We start from the raw sequence: 27,144 nt of genomic DNA, 5'->3' as shown, positions 1-27,144 counted from the left end.
TACCATACAGAGAGGTCATCGGTCTCAGCGGATTAGGGAAGGACGGGGAAGGAGGTCGGCCAGCCCTTTCAAAGGAACCATCCCGGCGTTGCACTAAGCGGCTTAGGGAAATCATGAGAAAACCTAAATCAGGGTGGCCGTCGTTCTCCCGAATGCGAGTCCAGTGTGTTAACCACTGCGCCACCTCGCTCGGTGAAGTAGATGGACTGCCTCCGATTCTTTAGAGTAACTCAACGAATGGTCATAGATGCATTGTATTTCAATCCTAATGGTTCAAATGGCTCTAAGCACTATGGGACTTAACAGCTGAGGTGATCAGTCCCCTAAACTTTACTTAAACCTAACAAACCTAAGGACATCACACACATCCAGCCTGAGGCAGGATTCGAACCTGCGACCGTAGCAGCACCGCGGTTCCGGACTGAAGCGCCTTGAACCGCTCGGCCACAGCGGCCGGCATTTCAATCCTAGTTTTACTTCTAAATCTCTGATTATTACATATTAAAGCACAAGTATTGTCAACTTAATCAGTTCCGATAAATCAGGCCCGGAATACGTACCGGATTCATCAGAAACTGTGCCCGCCATGACAGAGACGTTGTTGAAACGGCCGTCGATAAGCCTCTGAATGTAGGATTCAGAGAGGACGGCACCCTCCAAGTCTGGCTCGATGGTTGGTCCCCATAAGAGGCCTATTATTGGCTGAAATCAGAAACGCAAATTGTAGTTCACACATGTAATGTTGCAAAAGATATATATGAGGTATCAAATCTGCGCTTAGCCACAAATATTTATTTTTGTTCATAATATACACCCTCATTTTCATCTCTAGAAAACACATCCTTAATGATTGTTTCATGGATCCAACTACACATCAGAATTTTAAGAAATCAGATGATCGATGAGCTTTCTCCTTTCCCCAAGGAATGGAAAACGAAGAAAGAAGTCTGCACGATGGCTAACGATTAACTAAAATAGCTCATGAATCTCAGATACGTTCCACGGCTGCATAAAAACTACGCCCTGCATCTGAAAACCATGTTACAAGCAGAAACGGAACAGTCAGTCAGGCTATGACAAACGCTAAACACAAGCATGGTCTGCGTGGTCTTGGCATACGCAAAATTAAATCTGTAGCTGATTCCGTTGTTGCAGCCGATGAATTGAACCGGTGTTTCACATTACCTACCATCGCAATTAAAGCGAAAACGGAACAGGGAATGATTGATTACTTCGTTGGGGTAAACGTCTGTAGCTACGAAAAATTATATAAAAAGCATACTATTTGCAGTATCATCAAAAACAAAGCCATTGTGCTTTTCAGATCAGCACCTAGCGGACACAGTGGCATCGCATTCCAAATCATGAAGCTTATTATTGACCCACATATGCCCACCATAACATGTATCTTGAATACTCCTTAATCACAGGTATTCTCCATGAGGTCTGGAAAGAAGGACTAGGTAAACCACTACCATAAAAAAAGAACGTTGACACAGCACCTTCTGATTACTGACATGTTTACATTCTTCCTGAACTGCGCAAGGCCTGAGAATATATAGTGCCCCCCCCCCTCTAACAAACTTCTCAACTACAAAAAACTAACCAGACGAATGCCAATCAGGTTTCCATAAACATCACAGCACATCTGAAGCCCGCCATGGATGGACAAGAGGTGACTGCATATCTTTCTCAGATTTAGCAAAGCCTTTTCACTCTGTCGACTTCGACATTTTAGTAGCCAAGCCTAAGTTTCTCGCCAAGTGTAGTACAATGGCTTCGCTCATACCTCTCTCACTCACCGTGTTCGGTGCCATAAAATTACATTGGAGACAGGCAGTATCAGAACTCCCCAAGGGCTCGCTATTGCCTCATTGATGTGTCAATGATCTGTCGTCAGTTATGTTCTACTGCAGATACCAATTTATGTTGTTGATCTCTAGTGGCATCTAAGAGCGAAACCGACAAATTTGGAGACAGCGAAAATTTCAACACTGGCCCGTATACACTACGGTATTGGACTCAAATTATGTTGTTAAAGTTTTAATCCTAAATGGGACAAATACCAATTTCTCTCACTCACCATAGAGTAAGAGTGATAACGGATGAAAATTTAAATTGGTCTGCGCATGTAACTTCAGTGTGTAAAATGGCATCAGCATCTCTCTACGCCCTACAAAAATACAAAATACTCTTTCTTCTCGTACAGAAAAATTAACTTGTGAAAACATTTATGCTTTCATTTATTGAATACAGCGATGTTATTGTGCGACGTCTTTCTCAGGACAGCTCACGGTACCTGGAACACGTCGTGAACGCCTATGTTCGATACATCTGTGATGTGTGGCCCTCTGATCATACTTCAACATCATATGCGCAGCCATCTTGGCTGCGAGCAGGAAAGCGCAGAGACTGCCGTACGCTCTGTCTCATCTAATGTCTTATCAACGTACACTGTCCCTCATATATCTCCTCGACCTTCATGTTCTTATCTGAAAACATGGCAGGAGCACCCGTTCTCATCAGAGCAAAATCCTTTCTGTCCCACACTATCACCCAGCCACTCTGTCAGTCGTTTTCACTTGCAGGAAATGAACTCTGGAATGACCTTCTCAACGTATTAGAGAAATCAATAACATCTCCAGTTTCAAAAGACAATTAATGACATATCTGCTGAAACAGGAATAATGACTACCATTGTCCCTGTAGAAACCCGTTAGCCCTTTACATCCTTCTTTCCGGCCAGTTGTTCCTTATTTCCTACTACGCTTAGATGGTGCAGCCTTCTTAAAACTGCATTCCCCAGAACTAGCTTACTTCGTCTATATAGAAACTCAAGTCATTTTATTAGTTTATATTAGAATAATAACTATTTTATGTAACTATGATATGAAAAAGGTACTGTATGTGTGAAACCTTGGTCCGACGTAGGAGAGGGCCTGAAGGCCCTAATCGGAACATGTTAAATCAAAAAATAAATGAGTTCTCGCTTTGATTTTGTTTTTCTTTCTGCTGCCTGGCAACACATCGTCGTTGTATAATAGTAGAAAAGATCAAAAGTATGCATTAGTCGACTGATCATGTTAATGTTTTCTGAAAGAGTATCGAATATTAGGTGCACTAAGTTATTGTTGTTTGATATGTCACAAAGATTTGTCACTTTTCAGGAGGAACAATGAATTACGGAGAAATCGGGAAATATACAGTGAAAACAGAAAACAAATGTATTTCTCTTAGTATGACTTAGTTTGTATTCATTTGAAAGAAAAAGGCCACAGATCAATTTCTGACGACGTTTTAAAGCTTTTGTTCGTGGACTAAGATGCATACGTCAGATACACGTGCAGTCGAACAGTTGTCATTCCTATTCACAATTTATTTTTTTCCTAAAAACGTCTATATGTATCAAAACACAAACGCTTCAAAAAAAGTATATACGCTTTCTAAAAATAGATTAGAATCGTAAACTGTACCAAATCAATAATCAGCTATGCTTCTTAGCTCGTATGACATTATGATCTGAACACCAAATCATAAGCTATGCACGAGGAACTAAATAATTTACATATCTCAACATCTCTTTGTGGCGCACAGCACCTACAGAAGTATTCAGTATCAGTCTGTAAAGAAGTAAAGTGTGTAATATATACTGACTAGCAGCAACTGAACCAAGAGTTTTTCTTTGAGTTTCAGCCTTTTGACTGATTTGATGCAGCCCGCGATAAATTCGTCTGCTGCGCTAACGTCTTCATCTTAGAGTAGTGCTTATACCGTACGTCCTCAGTTATTTGTTGGATATATTCCATCCTCTGTTCCCCCACAGTTTATACCCTCTACTGCTCCCTCTAGTACCATGGATGTTATTCCCTTATGTCTTAACACATGTCCTCATTATCCCATCCCATCTTGTCGTGAGTATTTTCCGTACGTTCTTCTCTTCGTCGATACAGCTGAGACCCCCCCCACAGCTTATCACTCTATTTAACTCGCAACATTCCTCTGTAGCACATCTCAAACGCTTCGATTCTGGTCTGTTCCTGTTTTGGCGCTGTCCATGGTTAACTACCATAAAATGATGATCTCATGACGTACATTTTTAGAAATTTCTTGCTCGAATTGAAGCCTGTGTTTGACAGTAATAGACTTCTTCCGCCACGGATTATTTTGTTTCCAAGGAAGCAGAATTCCTTAACTTTGTCTGCTTCGTCGTCAACAGTTTTCATGATAAGTTTCTCGATATTCTCATATCTGCTACTTCTCATTACTTCTGTCTCTTTCGGATTATTCTCAATCCATATTTTCTATTCGTTAGACTGTTCATTCCACACAACAGCGCCTGTAATTCTTTTGTACTTTCACTGAGAGTAGCATTACCACCAGTAAATCTTATCCTTTTACCCTGAATTTTAATCCCACACTTGATCCTTCCTTTTGTTTCCGTCACGTCTTCTTCGATGCAGAGTTTGAACCGTTGGGGCGAAAGACTGCACCCTGTCTTACACCCTTTCTAATTCCAAACCCAAAGCTGTTTCTAGTGAAATCTCAAACCATATACACTGCACCCCCTCCCTCCCCCCACTACTAACACTCCTACCTACTGTAACTAAGATCGTGGGACCACCGGTGTGCTCTTGAATAGGGAGCCATGCAGTGAAGCCGCAGTACAGAACAAGGAGGCTGCGCTCCTGAATACCTGGTGTGGCATGATGAGTGAGTCGTCTACCAGCACGAGGTCTTCAGCGCTCACAGACTGTAGGAAGTCGATCAGCTGTTGCGAATCGTCCGTTTCGTAGCCGAGGGCGGCACCCAGTCCGAAAGAATGGTTCCGGGCTTCTGCGATTGTCAGAGGATGTTCCGTTATAACGGTCCCACTCTCAAGGATGGCTTGTGAGAACAGACCTGAAAAATGAAGTATTGCATAGTTTAATTTAGTGCTGGAGCGGAGAAAGGCATGATAGGTATTGTACTCTGGCGTGACATATTCACCTCGCTTCTGTATTATTCATCTAAACACCTAGCGGCACTGTCTGTAGGACATTATTAAATAATTAGAAAGCACTTCTGGGTACATTAGGCAGACAAGGAAGAAATGTGAAAATCTCCCTTTTCACGAGTTTACTGAAGAATGGGATACAACCCGTCGGTTTTGACCGATGTCGTCAGAAGTTACCAGAGATAAAGTATTGCACAGATTTAACAGCGAAGACGAATGTTAAGAAACAAAGGAATGCAGGACAGAGAAAACGGATGGTAGACATACAGCACGCACATACATATTTCGAACAAAATGTTAAGTCTGTCGCGTCTTTGGGTCCTAGTATTCAATTCTTTGGTTGAGCTATATAGGTCAACTGAAGTAAAGTATACAAATCTTCCGTATGCCGATATTTTCGCCTTGGACAGTACTAGTATGGATTGAGAAACATCGTAGTAATACTGCTAAGGAATGCGAATAAAAGCGACAGCAATAAAATTTGAATTTCGTACTGCAATTGACGAATTCTGCATCATACTTACAAACGAAAATCAGAAACTAAAAATTGTCCCGAATGAAAAACCATTCTTCCAAAATACACACATAGATCTTAACAATTCATTCACAGTTTACAATAAAAATACAAAGTATGTGATCGGCTGCCTGTGTTTACATAATATGCCTTTATCAGCTCGTAACCCTTAAAAACCGGCGAATTAAGACGAAAAATAGTTCGCCGGCCGCGGTGGTCTAGCGGTTCTAGGCGCGCAGTCCGGAACCGCGCGACTGCTACGGTCACAGGTTCGAATCCTGCCTCGGGCATGGATGTGTGTGATGTCCTTAGGTTAGTTAGGTTTAAGTAGTTCTAAGTTCTAGGGGACTGATGACCACAGATGTTAAGTCCCATAGTGCTCAGAGCCATTTGAACCATTTTTTTTTTTGAACGAAAAATAGTTCCTCAACCTCAGTGTTCACCCTTTAGCACTGCCTATTCGTAATATGCGTAGTTTGAAACAATTACAATCAACAGGACAATACCAATAATTTTTTGTAGTAGTTCAACACTTACCACTCCTCGAGAGAAGCAACGAACCCTGGGCAGATTATTTTCTTTCCTTTTATCTCTATATTACATTTAATATTTGGATTATCTGTATTTCGAAACGAAGGAAGTCATAGTTTTTCAGTCTTTGTTCGATTTCTACGTTTACTACAAAAAAGTAATAGGAAGAAAAAACTGAAAATCGGTTATTTCAGAAACTGGCTATTTTCGCGGTTTCAGAGGTCAGGATAAACTGGCGTTGAAAAAACGATAACGGTCATCCCCAATCTAGATTTCTTCCTCTGGGAGTACCGTAAGTGTTCTAAAATCGAAGTGCAAGCTTCCAGGTACCAGAGACCAACACCCGTAAAGAAGTCGTCGGTATCCCTGTTGCTGTACTGGAAAACACGTTTCGTAGCAGCTTCATGGCTCAACTACATGAGTGCTCCGATAACGGCGGTGCTCATCTGAGTGATGCGATCTTTACGACGTGAGTAACACATATCGAATCAAACTTCTAAGTCTCACTAACACGTCTGCATTTGTAAATCATGACGACCTGTGTGAATAAAGTTTTTGTGAACTGCTGAAAACGGTGCGTCCTCTCTGGGTCACCGTGTGAAGTAAAGTTGGAGATAAACACTGCCACAAGTTCTCACCTGACGAGAGGGGTGAGACGAAATGCACTGAGGTACACATGGAACCGGCGCTTTGTCCGAAAATCGTGACTCGCTGCGGGTCGCCGCCAAAGCTGGCGATGTTATTCTGCACCCAGGCCATCGCCAGCTGCTGGTCCTTGAGTCCCGCGTTGCCAGGTGCGACGGCGTCTCCCGTTCCCAGAAAACCTATAATTGAACACGACATCCATGACATAAGAAAGCAACTCAGAGAAGAACCAAGCGACCATTGTAAGTAGACACCAAATGTTACAGTGAAATGTACAGATCGCAGTTGTTTATTGACAATTTTTCATGATTCATTTGGAAAATATCTTTAATTTGCGGTTCAAAAGTATCTGAATTAATCGTGCACGGCATACAAAACAAAGCGAGAAATGTCTACATATACATATAGATGGGTAATGAGGAGAAACTTAATAGAATTGGCAAGACTAGAAATTTATGGCACAACGTGACAAAAAGAGAGAATGGGTTGATAGGACACATTGTGAGACATCAGTGGATGATCAGATTAGTACTGGAGGGAAGTGTGGGAGGTAAAAGTCATAGAGGGAGACCAAGAGATGAATATAGTAAGCAGATTCAGAAGGATAGAGATTACAGCAGTTATTAAGACATGAAAAGGCATCAAACCAGTCTTCGGACTAAAAACACAACAAGAACAACATAGTACAACATTTCCTAATGTAAAAGTCGTGAAAGGGTCCTAGCTCTTGTAAAATGATAAGATACTCAAGAACTTTACAAAGTATCAAAGGCTAACTGACCAGCAGCACCGTGCGGCTTCTAAGGAAAACTAATCATCCTCTAGATGTAGCGAGAGTTATAACGAAATATTTTTAACATACAGCTTGTAGATACAGTTGGCGTCTACATATAATGCAACGTAGTACATGTAAAATTCACATACTTTGACACCGCGGATCCAAGTTTCCGGAAAGCATTATCAATGTGAATATAAAAAAAGTTGCTAGCAATATATTCCTATGCAACTCTTAGTACGAAACAATGGTAGTTGCTTGTAATTGTAATATTACTTCCCTCTCGTAACCACAACTGTCACAGAGCAGGCTCTTGGTTCGCCGCTTACTTTACAAACAGAAAGCAGAAGGTAATTCTCCGCAATATTGAGAGTGGTAGTGATGTTCAGTCCCAATGTGGCACTGTTAAGTGGGGCATTCCCCAAGGGTCGGTGCTGGGGCCACTGCTGTTTCTTATTTATATAAATGATATGCCTTCTAGTATTGCAGGTGATTCAAAAATATTTCTGTTTGCTGATGACACCAGCTTGGTAGTGAATAATCTTGTGTGTAATATTGAAACAGTATCAAATAATGTGCTTAATGAAATAAGTTCGTGGCTTGTGGAAAATAATTTGATGCTAAATCACAGTAAGACTCAGTTTTTACGGTTCCTAACTCACAATTCAACAAGAACCGATATTTTGATCAGACAGAATGGGCATATTATAAGCGAGACGGAACAGTTCAAGTTCCTAGGCGTTCGGATAGATAGTAAGCTGTTGTGGAAAGCCCATGTTCAGGATCTTGTTCGAAACTAAATGCTGCTTTATTTACCATTAGGACAGTATCTGAAGTAAGTGACAATTCAACACGAAAAGTAGTCTACTTCGCTTACTTTCATACGCTTATGTCATATGGTATTATTTTTTGGGGTAATTCTTCTGATTCAAAAAGCGTATTTTTGGCTCAAAAACGGGCTGTTCGAGCTATGTGTGGTGTATGTTCGAGAACCTCTTGTCGACCCCTATTCAATAGTATGGGAAATCTGACATTAGTCCGGAACCGCGGGACTGCTACGGTCGCAGGTTCGAATCCGGCCTCGGGCATGGATGTGTGCGATGTCTTTAGGTTAGTTAGGTTTAAGTAGTTCTAAGTTCTAGGGGACTGATGACCACAGAAGTTAAGTCCCATAGTGCTCAGAGCCATTTGAACCATTTGAACCAATTCTGACATTGCCCTCACAATATATATTTTCTTTAATGCCGTTTGTTGTTAGCAATATTAGCTTATTCCCAAGAGTTAGCAGCTTTCACTCAGTTAATACTACGCAGAAATCAAATCTGCATGTGGAATGCTCCTCCTTGACTCTTGTGCAGAAAGGAGTGCAGAGTTCTGCTACATCCATTTTCAATAAGCTACCACAAGAACTCAAAAATCTTAGCAGTACCCCAAACACTTTTAAGTCTAAACTGAAGAGTTTCCTCGTGGCTCACTCCATCTATTCTGTCGAGGAGCTCCTGGAAGAGCTGAAAAATTAAGCAAATTCCAGTGTTACATTGTTGATTTTCCTTATTTAAACTTACGAATTGTCGCCTGAATATGTTACTTATATTTCATTTTATCTGTTTCTACCATCATGTTGTAATTTCATGTATTGACTCGTTGCATGACCATGGAGACTTCTCCTTAATTTGGTCCCACGGAACAGTAAATAAATAAATAAAAAACTGAAGAGTTTCTGCTCAGACCTTATAGTGTCTCAAGGGTAATCTGATCTTCCTCCTATCTTGTCACTTCCCCCTATGTACATCGTTACTATTTTACTTTGCCACGCTCCAAACTGCTTTCAGAAAGAAAAAAATATAACCACACAATAATCATGTAGTGCTTTTGGGCCACACACAAATATAACATTTTCATAACTATAATAAATTTTCAGCCAGATTATCATAAACAGCGTCTTTTTCATCGATTGACAGCATTTATCAGATACTCAAGATGGACCAACCATTTACAATTTGTCAAACCATGATCTGTTTACGAAGAAGTCTAGTCGTGTCATAATCCGGCAGCGAGACTACTTAAACCATACGATCTGTATAAGATCTTTAAAGGACATGTACCAGTTTGCCGAATCATTTTTGTGTCCTACCTACCGCTAGGCAAAATACCTTGCCATGCTACTAGTACCAAATGTCAATCTCTACAACCATAATATTCGTAAATCTAAGTATTTAGTTGAGGTAATCCAGATAAAGTACCTCGCCTCAAATCACATTAAGACAAGACTAGACGCGGTGACTTCACTTATAAGCGGACACGACTGATATTTCAGCTAGTCAGTCTGTACACAGCATCGTCAAAATATTCCAACATATTTTGTTGTAGTCGTTGGTCTGAAGATAAATGTGACGCCATTCTCCATACAATTTTTCCCATACAAGTCTCCCCATCACCTCATACCTACTACAGATTTTGGAGATGTAAACGTGATCACCGTATTCAGTTCTTGATCACCCACACAGATTTTTAACCTCGGAACAAACTTCTCTCCCTTAGCAAATTTACTGTTCCTTGATGAATCTGTGTGTGTTGTATCACATTTAGCTCAAGTTGTTTCATAATGCTCTTTTCTTCCCAGCTCGATTCAGTATCTCTTTATTAGTTATTCGATCTACCTCTCAAATCTTCAGTATTCTTCTATAACACCACATTTCAAAACCTGCTATTGAGTTCTTGTATGACAATATTACCACCCACGTTTGACTTCCACACGACTAACGCTCCATACACATTCAGAAAACACATTTCCTGATAAAAAAGTGAAGCAGCCAGAAAGGAGGACAAAAGGAAATGAAATATCACAGGATGAAGGGGTATATAACATTATTTTGTTGATTCTAAAACCTAATGAAATTTCTGAAGATCTTGGGCAGTATGAGCACACGAATCAGTATGACGATGCACTCTCACTTATCTGCATTGACACACCGATTCAGTTGGCATGGGCATCATACAGCCGTTGTATAGTCATCTGAAGTAAGAAACTTCCTGGCAGATTAAAACTGTGTACCGGACCGAGACTCGAACTCGGGACCTTTGCCTTTCGCGGGCAAGTGCTCTACCAACTGAGCTACCCAAGCTCTTGCCCGCGAAAGGCAAAGGTCCCGAGTTCGAGTCTCGGTCCGGCACACAGTTTTAATCTGCCAGGAAGTTTCATATCAGCGCACACTCCCCTGTAGAGTGAAAATCTCATTCTGGAAACATCTCAGGTAAGCTGGCCCAAAACTATTGTAATTGGAAGCTGATATCCTGGCACTGGGACAGAGTTGACGTCCAAACTGTTCCCAGGTGTGTTCTATTGGGGACAAATCAGTGGATCTTGCCGGCCACAGATGTACCTCGGCATCACGAAGACCGTTCATAGAGACATGTTCCTATGGACGAGTGTTTTTCATTGAAAGATGACATCGCGTTAGTGACATACGAAAGGTAAAACAAGATGATGCAAAGTGTCCATGATGTACAGCTATGCTGTCAGAGTTCCCTCAGTCAGTACCAGGACGCTGATGAACGCGCAGTTGAGCGCCCCACAAACCAAACGTAATCAGCCAGTACCAGCTCTGGCCCAAAGTCATACTCGATAGTTCCCCACGCTACAATACCAGGAGTAACAGTAGTGTCACTCTGGAAGAATGGGACCTCTCCCCAGGGTCTCGCTATACTAGCATATGATGGTCATTCTAGGTAGTGCAGAACTTCAAATGACCGTTGAACACAATGTTATAGCAGTCATCAGTAGTCCATGCTTCCCCTTCATAACACCACTCCAATCGCAGCCATTTGTGTTGTTGAGTTAATGGCATGCTATGCATGGTATGGTAATTCCCTAATCCGGCGGCCAGTCAGTGGTGTGGGATGACACAGAATGTTTCAGTGTGTCCATTACTTGTTCTTGGATGTCACACACAAATGTGAAGGAGTTACCCCGACTGTATTCTGTTAGAAACGTGCAAAGTACGCAGTAGATGACAGCTGAGCCAGCCACTGGTGAGCGTAGATGTTACGCCTTACAAAATACAACACAGCCACAGCGTGTTGCGAGGCGAGCCATCCAGGCGACGTACGGAAATAGTTGGGCAGCAACGCCTAAACATAAGAAGGCGGAAGCAAACGCAGAAGTGTTTAGTATACATGCTGCAAGGCACAGCAAAGCCAAAGCAAGTGAGGCCCGTGAGTTATAAATACCTAGTCGCTTTTGTACTGAAATATTCTTGCGTGGAATTGCAGCACTACTACCACATATCTGTAATACTGAGGTGCCGTCTGGAATGCTGTAAGGAATCCGCAAATGGATCTCTTATCAGAGCAACCTGCCCTGAGACATAAGCTACAGAGCCGTCTCCGCGTCTTGCCCAGTCCTGGGACACAGCGCATTGGCCACAGTGCTTCTATAGTGGGTCACGGCCGCCACAGCGCAGGAGACATCAGCCACTCCTCAACCACCCACCACTGCTTAGCCGCCGAGCTGGAGATCGTCGCTGACGGAAGCAGTGGCGTTGCGCCACAGATCGGCCATACCGCCTGTCAGCATTGTGGGACGCCACGCATACACATGAGGAAGGCAATTGGATGCCCCAGCTACACTGCCTCTGTTCGGATTGTACCATGGTGGAAAGCCGCAATAAAGAAATCGCAAACCAAAAAACAAATCTACTGACTCCTATTTCAGTGTGCTAGGTGCACTATGCAGCGATCCTTCCCCCCACTCCCCCACCCCTCCCACACTCGTGTGGTGGTCACATGTGGTGGAATGAAATTTTGATGATGAGTCAGTCCGACCTCACGTTCTGATACAGTCCAACGTCAGCACACGGTTACATCCAAATGTTCCCCAAACCTGGATACTGCACGATTCGGCAGGCCAACTAAATGGAGCCCTGCAATGACACACCTTTTTCAAACTCTGTTATGTGCTGACAACACTGTCTTGCATCTACAGGGTGTTACAAAAAGGTACGGCCAAACTTTCAGGAAACATTCCTCACACACAAAGAAAGAAAATATATTATGTGGACATGTGTCCGGAAACGCTTACTTTACATGTTAGAGCTCATTTTATTACTTCTCTTCAAATCACATTAATCATGGAATGGAAACACACAACAACAGAACGTACCAGCGTGACTTCAAACACTTTGTTACAGGAAATGTTCAAAATGTCCTCCGTTAGCGAGGATGCATGCATCCACCCTCCGTCGCATGGAATCCCTGATTCGCTGATGCAGCCCTGGAGAATGGCGTATTGTATCACAGCCGTCCACAATACGAGCACGAAGAGTCTCTACATTTGGTACCGGGGTTGCGTAGACAAGAGCTTTCAAATGCCCCCATGAATGAGTCAAGAGGGTTGAGGTCAGGAGAGCGTGAAGGCCATGGAATTGGTCCGTCTCTACCAATCCATCGGTCACCGAATCTGTTGTTGAGAAGCGTACGAACACTTCGGCTGAAATGTGCAGGAGCTCCATCGTGCATGAACCACATGTTGTGTTGTACTTGTAAGGGCACATGTTCTAGCAGCACAGGTAGAGTATCCCGTATGAAATCATGATAACGTGCTCCATTGAGCGTAGGTGGAAGAACATGGGGCCCAATCAAGACATCACTAACAATGCCTGCCCAAACGTTCACAGAAAATTTGTGTTGATGACGTGATTGCACAATTGCGTGCGGATTCTCGTCAGCCCACACATGTTGATTGTGAAAATTTACAATTTGATCACGTTGAAATGAAGCCTCATCTGTAAAGAGAATATTTGCACTGAAATGAGGATTGACACATTGCTGGATGAACCATTCGCAGAAGTGTACCCGTGGAGGCCAATCAGCTGCTAATAGTGCCTGCATACGCTGTACATTGTACGGAAACAACTGGTTCTCCCGTAGCACTCTCCATACAGTGACGTCGTCAACGTTACCTTGTACAGCAGCAACTTCTCTGACGCTGACATTAGGGTTATCGTCAACTGCACGAAGAATTGCCTCGTCCATTGCAGGTGTCCTCGTCGTTCTAGGTCTTCCCCAATCGCGAGTCATAGGCTGGAATGTTCCGTGCTCCCTAAGACGCCGATCATTTGCTTCGAACGTCTTCCTGTCGGGACACCTTCGTTCTGGAAATCTGTCTCGATACAAACGTACCGCGCCACGGCTATTTCCCCGTGCTAATCCATACATCAAATGGGCATCTGCCAACTCCGCATTTGTAAACGTTGCACTGACTGCAAAACCACGTTCGTGATGAACACTAACCTGTTGATGCTACGTACTGATGTGCTTGATGCTAGTACTGTAGAGCAATGAGTCGCATGTCAACACAAGCGCCGAAGTCAACATTACCTTCCTTCAATTGGGCCAACTGCCGGTGAATCGAGGAAGTGCAGTACATACTGACGAACCTAAAATGAGCTCTAACATGGAAATTAAGCGTTTCCTGACACATGTCGACATAACATCTTTTCTTTATTTGTGTGTGAGGAATGTTTCCTGAAAGTTTGGCCGTACCTTTTTGTAACACCCTGTATATGCAGCCTATCCGTGTCTTTCGCAGTAATGACCCAACATGTTGCGCTGTTCACGCTTATGTGCCCACGAGAGCTGGAAACAATAATAAACACCACCAACCCAACACACTTAGTGGTTGTTCAACTTGTTACACCGAATTGCAAACTCTTATCATTTACCTTCTCGCCGATGTGTGCACTTGTATGAAGTTAGTCTGTCATCTTGCCATGCTTCCTGGTTGCTTCAACTTTTTTTTTCATATAGTGAACATTCCAACAGGGAAATTTATATGCGGTTATACAATGTTTTCTTTTAAGGATAAGCTTCCTCATACCGTTGTTAGTCTATAATTTATATCCTGCTTGCTTTCCTTTCGTTGGCTCGTTTTGTGTCCCGAGTGTACTCATCTACTATTGTTAGTAATCCCTCCAAGCATCGCCAGATTTGTGTTTCCTATATTACGTTTATCATTCATTCGTTTTTGTTATATACATCTTGTAACATCTTATCAGTAAACTATTAATTCCATCCACTGATCTTCTAAGTCATTTACCATGTATGAAAGCACTGTAATATTATGGAAAAACTTAAAAGTTATTATCTCTCCGTCCCTAAACTTTAATTCTTCTTTCCAGATTACTCTATAATTTATCTCACTGCTTGTTGGATGGTTTTTTTCAAAGTCATCAGTATTTTGACAACCTTGATGCGGTCTGCCGTGATGCCTCCCTGATGCCAAACTCTGCATCTCACAGTAGCATCTTCATTTTTCATTCTCAATAATTTGCCTGATGTTTCCCAATCGCTGCCTTTACCTGGAGTTCTTTATCCTCTACCACTCCCTCTAGTACGATGAAAGTTTTTCCTTAGTGTACTGACACATGTTCGGTCATCAGGTCCCTTCCTCCAGTGTTTTCCACGAGTTCTTTTCTTCGGCAATTATTTGGATAATCTGCTGTTTCCTTATCTGATTATCCAATTTTTAAAATTCTTCTGTAGCACCACGTTTGAAAAACTTAAATTCTCTTATGTTTTGGTTTTCCCACAGTTCATGTTTCACTTTCATACAATGCTGCGCTCGAGAAGTATATTCTAAAAAATTTCTTCCTCAAATTGAGGCCCATGTAGACTAGTGGACTTCCCTTGACCAGGAATTCCCTATGCTAAGCTGTCGTCCTTGCTTCGCGCATCACTTGTTATTTTGCATCCAAAATGCAAAAAGTCCTTCACGTAGTCTACTTCGTTGTCACCATTTTTGATGTTGAGTCTGTCGCTAATCTCCTTTCTGGTACTCCTCATTTTACTTTTGTCTTCATTGATTTACCCTCAATCTATAGTGTACGCTCATTATGCTGTTCATTTCATTCTAGACATCCTGTTAATCTTCGTCTCTTTCGCCGAGGACCGCGTTGCCATCAGTGAATATTACCATTGATACCCCTTCGCCTCGTATTCTAAGTCGACAAATTCTACGACTGTATCCTGAGTTCAGAATTGTCGCTCTGCTAGCTTTATCTTTCATAATGTCAAACTGTCGTACTTTTCATTCTAGTTTGTTTTATTCTTGTAAGTAATGTGATGCGTGATCTTTTAAGCTGCTTATATAACAGTTTTCAAGTGTATCTGCCCTTGTTATCTTCGGAATTGCGTGAAGAAGATTTTCCTGAAAGTCAGATGATATATCTCTTGTGTCATAGAATCTACAAATAATTGGATAGTCTTTTAATTGCCACTTCCTTCTATGATCTTAGAAATTACGAAGTAACGATATTTATCCATTTTACTTTATTTGATTCCATGTCATCCTAATTTCTGTTAAACCGGACTCTAATATTGAATTCCCTGTGCGTTCCATATCGACTCCCATTTCCTTTTCTATCACGTCATCAGACAAATCAGTGCCCTTCAAGAGATCTTCACTGTACTCTTTCCACTATCTGCTCTCTCTTTTGCGTTAAAAATGGAATTCCCATTGCACTCTTCATGTTGACGCACTTGTTTTTAATTTCACAGACGACTGTTTCCTCATTTTCTATATTTCGAATGAGTTATTCCAACGACCATTTCTTTTTCGGGTTCTTCACGTTTTTCCTGTAATAATATTACCATGCGTTTCCTGCACTTACTATTTGTTGTATTGTTAACTGAGCTATAATGCTGTATTCCTTACTATATTTCAGTACTTCCTACTTCCGTCGATGAGCTGGAGTATTTCTTCTGGTATCCAAGCTTTCTTCATAGTTCTCCTTTCTCTAAAGGCATCCATTTGTCCTGTCTCCATTCCTGCTTAACCATTTTGCATTTTTTCTTAATCTTAGCTTGCCAGCATTCCTACTTTCTTATTAGATATTAAAGCTACACCCGCATTACCCCTATTTGATTTTGTATTGACGACACTGTATTCACCTGATCAGAATTGTTGTTCTTCTGCCACTGAACTGCACTAATTCCCACTATATGTGACTTCAACCTATCCATTTCCTTTTCTAAATTTTCTAATTTACTTGCCCGACGAAGTGATCTAACATTACACGATCCGATCTGTATAACGCCAGTTTTGTTCCCCACCAATTACTACATTCTCCTAACCAATCCCCGCCCTGAGATCCGACAGGGACACTATTTCACCTCCTGAATATTTTACTCAAGAGCTTACAATCGTCGTTTAACCACACAGCACGGCTGCAGTTTCCTGTTGCCTTCAGCCATTCGCAGAACCAACACAGCAAGTCCGTTTCAGTTGATGTTATAACGCCAGACCAGTGAATCACTCAGACTGTTGCTCCTGCAACTACTAAAAAAGCTGCTGCCCCTCTTCAAGAACCACATGTTTGACATCTTAACAGATACTCCTCCGTAGTGGTTGCTCCTACGGTACGGCTATCTGTATCACTGAAGCATTCAAGCCACGCCGCCAACGGCAAGGTCCATACGAGGAAGGAATCATTGAAAGGTCCGTTATTGCACCTATGATATTCGTTTATCTGCAAACGTCTACAGTCGTCCATTACAGGCTACTGAGTATGCCACGTCGAATTTGACGTTTTCCTGCCGCTACGCCAGTGGAGATCAGTAGAGACAGTGCTATGTGTACGTGGAGTTGCATTTTGTGATGTTATTTGTGTAGTGAAGCGTCAGGCGGGTCGGCGATTGGGAATCAACCCTGATAACGTTTTGCGATTGGTTCTTCGTGAAGATGGTATTGTTGGAAAGTATGAATCATTCGCACGTTATCTGGTATCTATTATAGTGCAAAAATATTATCACCGATTAGAAACGGTTACTACTGTAACGCTAACACATATTTATGATGCTAGTGATGATAATGACGAATACCTCACGGCAAGAGGTAATGATACGGCTAGTTCGAGAACAGGCGATGGTTTCAGCAAGTAGACAACATATACAATGATTATGACGGCAGAGGTTTCAATATATGTGACACATTCCTGAAAAGATACCATAAAATGAAGACTGAAAGCAATATTAATAGCGTATTGGATTATGTGACAGGGAAAGACATAAGTTTTCATGGGAAATCGTAGGCTGTATTCAGTGCCGTCAAGCAGTGTGTAAAGGCGAAGTAACACGAAACGCGAGAATGCTTTTCTTTAGTTCATTACCGGCATTTCAGCGCTGGGCATTGGATGTAGCCAGAGATCTCGAGTGAACGAACTTTATAGCGTCACTGGGACAAAGTCGAAGAAGATGTCTGGGATAACATCACGCCGTGTAACAATGCTCCATGCACGAAAAGTTAAAGACGATGAGGAAGAGATCATTCAAGGTGCTCAAACATTTTGTTCCGAAAGAACGCTATACGTTAAACGAGAGAGAAAAAGAGTCTCGACGTTCCAATCAATTAATAGTCCAACATACACTTACACGATCGACGTTGCTATATCAGTGAACGTACGATTGGCAGAATAATTCCATGTATGATTCCAAGAACCAAACGGGAAGTTTGTACTTCGCTTGTGAAGGGAAACAGTAAAACGATGTTCTCCTAATGTCTTCACAGATGCAAGTGCGATCTGAAAGATGACGAAGAAAAATCTGAGGAGGGTTTTTCCTGTAAATTTTCTCTCAGAATCAATAGTACTTTGACACTCTTTATCTAGACATAAGGATGAACAAGTACTATTGAAACCTCTGGAGAAGAAGATGTAGTTGTAAAAATCATTCAACCAAAACTACAATATATACACAACCTCTGGACTTGTATTTTTTTAGGCATTATAAAATATATGCCAAGAGAACGACAGACATTCTTCAACTCCGCTCCAGGAGCATGCAGCCAAAATTTATTGAGAGTTTCTTTATCATGAAAATGCATTCGGTCATTTACAATCAATGATCTGCAGAAGTATAGACACCAACACCTCGTTACTCTTAGCAGAACGCTGCCTACGAAGTTGACGATACTGTGCGTGCTGTAGTAATTCGTATTCCTCTGAGCATTTTACTGATAGTCCTCATTTATAGTTTACGATATCTGCAATGCGTATGAATTTTACAGAGTACGTTTGCAGAGTTTTGAAAACATCGGCAGTCACCAGGACATTGAGAGGTACGTAAAATTCTGCAACAAAAATTTCATACATAAATGTTTGCTCGAACACGACAACTTTTTTTGTCAGTGAAAAATTAGGCGAAAGGCTAGGTACTAGTAAAATAACACTGGGTTTGGAATTTTCAGAAGGAATAAATGGAAGAACCAGAAAACTGGCTGAGGGAATGGAGGCGAGTGCAAGGTAGCATCAAGCTAAGGTTATCACTTTATAGGGAAAGATATAGAATTTAGAGCAGAAATTATAATCCACTGGAAAAAATATTTCAGGGACAGTTGATGTGGTAATCGCTCATTTAATGAAAGAGATGCATTCTGATTTTCATGACAGGATTTCAAGTGTAAAAACCGAAGCTGTTTCGTTACAGAAAGGTCAATTTAAATTGCAAGGGTCTGGCCGACGTCTGTTTGGTGATTTTTCTGACGTTTTACAATCACGAGTGGCTGGCACTGTCAAAGATTCATCATCCATTGCTGGTGGGGGACTGGAGTCGAGCTCGTGGCCGCAGATTATGTGTACCCTTGCGGCAACGTCCAAGGGCTTTTGCTGTGGTCATTTCCGATACGGTTCTCCCTTCGCTGCAGCACTGGAGTCTAAGATGCGTTCGCGTTGAGGTTTCCTTCTTTCTCGTTTAAGCTATTGTCACGTTTGTGTATTTCTACAGCTTCACTGTGCAAGCGGGTGTGATAGCTCTTCTCTACAGCAATAACTTCCGTGTCGGCGAATTTTACTGTGTGGTCGCTCCGCACAGCGCGTGCCTTACCACGACCAATTTCTCCACCTACCCCAACCTGCAATGTCGCGTATGTTCTGTGATGCTGATTGATCTTCCAGTCACTCCAACATAAAACTTTTCCGGATCTATGTAGTATGCGATATATTTCCGACATTGCAAGTCACTGATCTGAGACACTCTTTTATCTTCTTTGTTGGTTTATAAATAGTCTTTACGCCTCGTATGCGGAATATACAGCCGATTCTGTCCACTACTCTGGACTGTATGGCAGAAAGGTCGTGCCCAATGTTTCTGTTTCCGAAGTCTCACTTCGCCTTGTGTTTGACTCTGTGACATTTCTTATGCAACTGGGGGAGTACCCGCTGCTCCTCAGAACGCTTTCTAGGTGTTGCATTTCGCGACTGAGGTGCTGCGGCTTACATATTCGTCTTTCTTTCGTTATGAGCGTATTAATCATGCCTCATTTCTGGCTCGGGTGGTGATTTGACAGTATGCGAAGGTATCGGTCCGTGTGTGTCAGTTTTCGATACACTCTGTGTCCCAGTTTTGAACCATCCCTTGTGACCAGCACATATAGAAAGGACGGCTGCTTGTCCTTTTATGAGTCCATGGTAAATTTTATGTTGGCATGGAGGCTGTTCAAGTGTCTTGGTAAGTCACCGAACTGTTCCTCACCATTGTTCCACGCAACTAAGGTATCATCAACGTATCTGAATCTCACCTTAGGTGTACAAGGTGCCAAGACCAGTGTATGAGCTTCGAAATGTTGCGTGAAGGAGTTGACCACCACTGGACTTAGAGAACTACCCATGGCGACGCCTTGGAGCTGTTCGTAGAAGATATCATTGTAAGCGAAACAACTCATAGTGAGACACGCATAATAGAGCTTGGTGATGTCTTGCTGGAAGATTGAACCTATGTGCTCCAGAGAGTCTCTGAGTGGCACTTTGTTAAACAAAGAAGCAACATCAAAGTGTATGGCCTTTCTGCCATATATGCCTAGAGTGACGGACAGCATCGACGTGTATTGCGCAAACACGGAGTAAAGGCTGTTTATAAACCGACAAAGAAGATACAAGAGTGGCTCAGATCGCAAAGGAAAAGTGGTACCCACGTGCAGTGGCAGGAATATATTGTATACCATGTACATGCGGAAAAGTTTATGTTGATGTGACTGAAACAATAAAAACTTTTCCGCATGTACATGGTACACTATATACTGACTGAACGATCGGTCAACACCAGGATCACAGATCATAACCGACACTGCAATCTGGGACAGGTGGAACAATCGGCTGTGACGAAGCACACGCTGTATGAAACCGACCACACAGTAAAATTCGCCAACACAGAAGTTATTGCTGTAGATAAAAGCAATCACACACGCTTGTTCGGTGAAGCTATAGAAATATGCAAACATGTCAATAGCTTCAACGAGAAGAAAACCTCAAGGTGAACGGATCTTGGATTCTCGTGCTGCAGTGAACGACCTTTTCAGGCGGCAAGAGGAGAACCGTACCGGAAATTACCACGGAAAAACACTTGGACGTTGGCGCGACAGGTACATATAATCTGCGGCCTCCAGCTCGGCTCCAGTCAACCGCCAGCGATGGAGGGTGAAGCTTTGACAATGCCAGCAACTCATGCTGACGAAAGTCACAAAAATCATCATACAAACGTCGGCCGAAGAACCTGAAACAGAAGCCAAGAGGCAGTATGTCAGCAGGTGTTCACGGAGCCCTAAGCAATTTTGAGCTGCAGTACTACTAGGATCCTGTTCAGCATTAAAAGCTAATAACCCAGAATCCTTGTTAAGTGCCTTCCGAAGCTCTTCCTTATTTTATGACAGCTCCCTCTCTGATCTTGCCCTACCTTCCTATTTCTACTGCTGTTGATATTACCCTATATTCGTGTCACTGGAAACCCTTACCTTCTTAGCATCTCATTTCAGAGGTCCCCATTGCAACTAGTGTGAATTTTTTCATTTCCCTTTTCAGATTTTCGAAGTTTTATCTTCGAGGTTCAGACTTCTAACAGTCCACGCTCCGTATCGTGAGGTGTACACGTTTGATGGTCTTTTAATCTTGTTTCCATGGGTACCTCCCCCTTTGGTAGTGCCATTCAGATATCCAAATGGTGATTTAATCCGAAATATTTTGCCAAAGGCGACATGGTCATGACTTTTTTTCAATTATAGGGCACAATCCTTGTGGATGCTTATTTTCTGATTTATTATAATGATTTCCATTAACTTCCTAATGTCATTGCTAACTGCCAACTCTGCATCTCTTAAGGCAGTTTCCCACTATAGGGGCAAGAGACCTGACACTTTATCCACTTCTACGCCCTCCTTGAACAGACCGTTGACAGAATGACGGTAACTACTTAAAGTCTTTGATAGGTATTGCTGATACACTTTATTCAAAATTTAACCAGTTCCTTAGATCTAACACACGATTCAGGACCGTTTGAGCGGTAATCAAATACACTACCCTCAGATCGGATTCTCTCAAAGCAATACTTACCAAGCGGTCCCAGGCGGTAGTTCAAAGCGACGAATATAACGCCGTAGGAGACGAGAAATTCTGGGCTGGACATTTTTCCAGAACCACTGCCGACTCTGTACCCTCCGCCGTAAATCCAGAACATGACGGGCAGTTGGGCGCCCTCCTCCGGCACACCCGGCACGTACACGTTCAGGTAGAGGCAGTCCTCGGAGCCGCTGCCGCTTTCCTGGACACAGTCACTGCCGTACTCGGTGGCGTTGAGTATTCCTTCCCAGTTTGCTGCCGGTTGCGGAGCCTGTAATGAATTTGTCTAGTAATTTAAAATTCGATAAAGCGAAATACCCTCAAACTCCTAGAATAATGTAGTAATTCCAATTGCAAATAAAGCAGTTGCTGACAGTTACGAAAGTTATCAAACTATCAGTTTAATAAGTTATGGTTGCAAAATACTAACATGGATTCCATAAAAAAATGGAAAAACTGGTAGAAGCCAACCTCGGGGAAGATTAGTTTGGATTCTGGAGAAATGTAGCAACATGTCATGCTGTACTGACGGTACGACTTATCTTGGAAGATAGGTTAAGATAAGGCAAACCAACGTACATAAGATTTGCAGACCGTTGATAATTCTGACTGCAATACTCTTTTTGAAATTCTGAAGATGGTAACATACAGGGGGCGAAGGGCTATTTACAAGTTGTACAGAAACCAGATAGCAGTTGCAAGAGTAGAGGAGCATGAAAGGAAAGCAGTGGTTGAGAAAAGAGTGAGGCAGGTTAGTTGCCTATCCCTGTTGGTATTCAATCTGTACATTGAGCAAGCTGCAAAAGAAGTTAAAGAAAAATTTGGAGTAGGTATTAAAGTTCATGGAGAAGAAATAAAAGCTATTAGACTTGCCGATGACATTGTAATTCTGCCAGAGACAGCAAAAGACTGGAAGAGCGATTGAAAGGCATGGACAGTGCCTTTAAAGGGATGTATAAGACGAACTGCAACAAAAGTAAAAGAATAATGGTGGAATATGGTCGAATTAAGTCACGTGATGCTGAGGGAATGAGATTGGCAAACGAGACACTTAAAGTAGTAGATAGGTTTTGCTATTTTGGCAACAAAATAACTGATAATGGCCCAAATGGAGAGATAAAAACCAAAAAAATAATAACAATAACGGCTATAATAATAAACCTCTCTCTCTCTCTCTCTCTCTCTCTCTCTCTCTCTCTCTCACTCACTCACTCTTTCACCCTGGATCAGGCTAATTTCTTCTCAAAGTAGCGTTTTGTTATCGTATAGAAAGTATCAAGCACGTACAATAGGAAATGTCAGTTGGCTAAACCCTACGCGTTTTGAATTTATATTGAGCAGATTAACTGAATTTTAGTTGATTTTGGCTCCACAATCAGTTAAGCAAGACTAGATTATGTGAAAAACATGAAAACACATAGTGTAATACGCTAAGTACCATTACATGTGGGGAAAATACGTACTGAGATTAGTGATGCTAAGTAAACGTGGAATGAAAAATACAGCAAATTAGAGTAATACATACTCTTTGTGCCGCTTTTGTTCTTCTGCTTACATATAAACTCAAACAGTCAGCAGCCCCCTCTCTCAGCCATTGTCAGTTTTCGTAAGCGGAACCGCTACTGAGGCAAGTCCGTTAGAATTGGAACAACATATCACTGGTTCAATTTCTTTCGTATAATCCGCATAATATTCTTTCAGTCAGTTTAACAACAACATAAAAATGCACAGTGAAATCTATCCACGTGGCCCCGTAACCTGATACTGACAAGGAGAGGTCTGAACGTCAAATAATAATAATAAAACAAAATAAAAAGTGAGACGAGATACTGGCAGAAGTAAGGCTGTGAGGACCGGGCGTGAGTCGTGGTTCGGTAGCTCAGATGGCAGAGCACTTGCCCGCGAAAGGCAAAGGTCCCGAGTTCGAGTCTCGGTCGGGCACACAGTTTTAATCTGCCAGGAAGTTTAAAAAAAATCCGTACTTAAACTTGGACATAAGTTGAGTTTAGAGTGGATACGAGAGGATTAATAATGGTTGCGTTGTCAACATTAAATATACGGTGGACGCTAAACGTGAGAACGCTTGGTCAAGCTGACTTACAACGAAATCACTTCAAATTGATCAAACGCCCTGCACGAAACGTGTCATCGACAGTAAATAGCACTCAAATAAGTTCGGAAGAAACATAAAATTATTAAATTGGATCTCTAGGAGTGCCTTGATCTGGCACAATAATAAATAACATGTAGACACAGGCTGATACTGAGCACAAAGGAAACACTCAAATTACAGTAAAATTTTCCCACAAAATTGGTGTCGGTGCATCAATATTTCACTTCGTGTAATTCAAGTAGATCGTGCAATTAAAAGTGCACCGGCCAAGTCCCCTCCTTTCACCATCTAATCCACCAACATGATGACAATTAAAACATTATTTAAAGTTTTTCTGACTGAAGTGACTCTGAAGGTATTAGTATTAGCTTTGTGCACGACTAAACGGTACATTCTGATACCTTCTTTTTGCTATAATATGAGGAGCCGTATACAGCTACGTCCACACAGTTTGCTAGCCAGCCCAAGTTTGCCCTAAAGGGCGGAACTAGAAGGCAACGACTCTCTCTTCGAATTCAGTGAGGGGAGGGAGGTATTATTTCTCCTCGGCAGTGAGCAATATGACACCCTCTTCTCTGCTAAATTTGTTTATCTTTGGTGCTAGCGTCCCTTTTGCTCACAGAGTAAAGTTGGTACAGACTCTACTAGGCCGCTAGTATCACTCGTCAGACCTGACATCAGGATGGAAATGGAGGGAAGAAAAAATTAGTGTTAGAGATAAATAAAATTATTTTTCAGCCACCAGGCGTAGTACGTCAATGAAATGGAGAATGGTTATTAATATCCCTATTAACGATAGCAAACTATCATTTAATGAAAGTAACAAATGGAGGCAAACGACAGTGACAATTCAGTAAGAGCGGACATATAAAGTTAAGTGAAACATATTCATGTCACTGTTTTAACTACACTTCAAAGTGACACATATTCATGGTACTAATTTTTAACATAGTCACCAAGTTCCTCTAAACCCTCTCGAAACATTCTACCTATCGTCAAGTTCCTGGACTATCCGCCATCCGAGGACTGCCGCGTGAATATCCTCATCGTTCGGAAATCTCTTTCTTGTTCGGTTGCTGAAAATCAGATCCTCGATTGCCTGAACGCAGTCGTCTGTGGCCTGTGTCCATAGCCTCCCTCCCCGATCAGCGTCCCAACTTCTTTGCGAGCTTGGTCAAGTTTTTGGCAACATTTCTGAATCTGGTTGAAATTTAGACGTTTTGCACACGAGAATCCTACTGGCCCACTTACTTCAACTTTGTAGTACATTTATAGTTGCCGCGACACGTAACTCGCACACTGTGACGCACGCGTCTGCTGGAAACGCAGTGGCTGGTACGCAGATCTGAAAATGCACCACTCTTGTTGCTCAGTGACATTAGCTGGGGACGACATTGTAACTTATTTTCTGGGGTCCCTGTGTGCCTTTTGTAGTTCCACTTCCTTAACACATTTCGTTAACGCCGTTATGACGCTTTGTTGTTATTGTTGTCTTCAGGTCAAAGACTGGTTTGTTACAACTGTCCATCCTACTCTATCGTGTGCAAGCCTCTTCATGTCTTAACACTTCCAGGCAATATTAAATAGGTGATCCCTTAATGTCTCAGAATGTATCATATCAATCGATCCCTTATTTTAGTAAAGTTATACCATAAATTTCTTGTCTCTCCAATTCCGTTCAGTCCCTCCATATTAGTAACGTGATATACCCATATAATTTTCAGCATTCCTCTGCAGCATCACATTTTAAAAACTTCTATTCTTTTCTTGTTTAACTGTTTGTGTCCATGTTCTTCTTCCATACATGGCTATACTCGAGACAAATACCTTCAGAAAAGATTTCTTAGCACTTGAGTCTATACTCCATGTTAAGAAATTTCTTCAGAAACGCTTCTCTTACGACTGCAAGTCTTTATATTTCCTCTGTTTGGGCCATCATCAGTTATTTTGTTGCCCAAATAGCAAAATCGATCTTCTACTTCTAGTGTGACAGCTAGCTTGCCTTGGAAAAGTGACTAGCCGGAATCTGTTACCACCCATACAGTAAGAGACGGCGAAATGGTAGCCAATGAGGACGACACGATGTGTCTATGAACCATGTGGGTGGCGCATCAAATCCGAAACATGTCGCAGGAGTGATGCAGCAAGTGAAGGCGACGTTTCCAGCCGTCAGGTAATACAATGAGTTGACTATTCCGGAGTGAAATATAAATTAAGCAGAAGCTACAAAGAAACAGAGCTCCTTATATGCACGACATGTCCAGCTCTCAACTGTAGCTCGCACTTAACGACGACAGACTTCACAACGGCCTCGGTTTATCTAAGAGATGAGCTTTGGTTGGATTTTTCTATTACTCCGGATACTTTGCTTTTAAACTAGTACCTCAGAGTGTTGTTTTTTTGGTGTTGAACAAAATATTGTGTTGTTCCTTGACTTTCGCAGGTTGCTCGATACAATTCTGCACCGTCACCTAATGAGTAAACTTAAAGTGTCTGGATGGTAAGACCAACTGTGTGACAGGACTGAAGAGTTCCTAGCAAAAAGAACACAGCACATCATTCTCAACTGGGAAAGTCTTCAGAAGTTAAAGTACAATAGCTTTGGGCGTATGCTCAAGGGAGTGTTGTAGGACCATTACATTTGACAGTGAGTATAAAAACTTAATGAATAACATCAGAAATTCCTTGAGACTTTTAGAAGGTAATGCTGTTGTATACAGAGGAGACGCACTGCCAGTGGATTGTGGCAAAATACAAAAAGACCTTCGGAGAATTAACGCTAAGTGCATGCAGAGGCAATTGAACCACAGCATAATCAAATGAAACGTACCGTGTATACATAGACATAAATAGCCGTTATTGTTTGGACAGCAGATTCCAGAAAAATTGCAGGAAGCAGTTACTTCCATAAAATATGCAGTACTATGCATACGAAACGATTTGAACCGAAATGACCACATTAAATTCACGATGGGTAAGTCACAAGCCAAACTGAGATTCATTGGAAGAATCCTGAGGAGACAAAAGAGGTGTCGCTCACTAACCATTGACCAATATTTGAATACTAATTGTCAGTTCGGAATCCAAACCAGATGGGATTGATAGAGGAAATAATAAGATTCAAAGAAGAGTAGCACGTTTCGTTATCGGTTGATTTAGCATGCACGAAATTGTCACGGAGGTGCTCATCAA

At 41.9% G+C, this 27,144-nt stretch overlaps 1 protein-coding gene across 1 annotated transcript in view; it reads right to left on the bottom strand.

Moving 5' to 3' along the window:
- The window catches only part of LOC124788804 (venom carboxylesterase-6-like), a 49,847-nt gene that overhangs the window by 19,504 nt on the left and 3,199 nt on the right, over window positions 1–27,144 (bottom strand). Inside the window, exons 3-6 of the mRNA XM_047256086.1 lie at window positions 21,834–22,110; window positions 6,677–6,862; window positions 4,694–4,899; window positions 561–702 (exon numbers count right to left, since the gene is read on the bottom strand). Coding sequence (XP_047112042.1) covers window positions 561–702; window positions 4,694–4,899; window positions 6,677–6,862; window positions 21,834–22,110 — 811 coding nt within the window. The remainder of the gene's footprint in view (window positions 1–560; window positions 703–4,693; window positions 4,900–6,676; window positions 6,863–21,833; window positions 22,111–27,144) is intronic.

The sequence above is a fragment of the Schistocerca piceifrons genome, chromosome 3, assembly GCF_021461385.2.
Source record: "Schistocerca piceifrons isolate TAMUIC-IGC-003096 chromosome 3, iqSchPice1.1, whole genome shotgun sequence".
Lineage (NCBI taxonomy): Eukaryota > Metazoa > Arthropoda > Insecta > Orthoptera > Acrididae > Schistocerca > Schistocerca piceifrons.
This window is presented reverse-complemented; position numbering and strand designations above follow the sequence as displayed.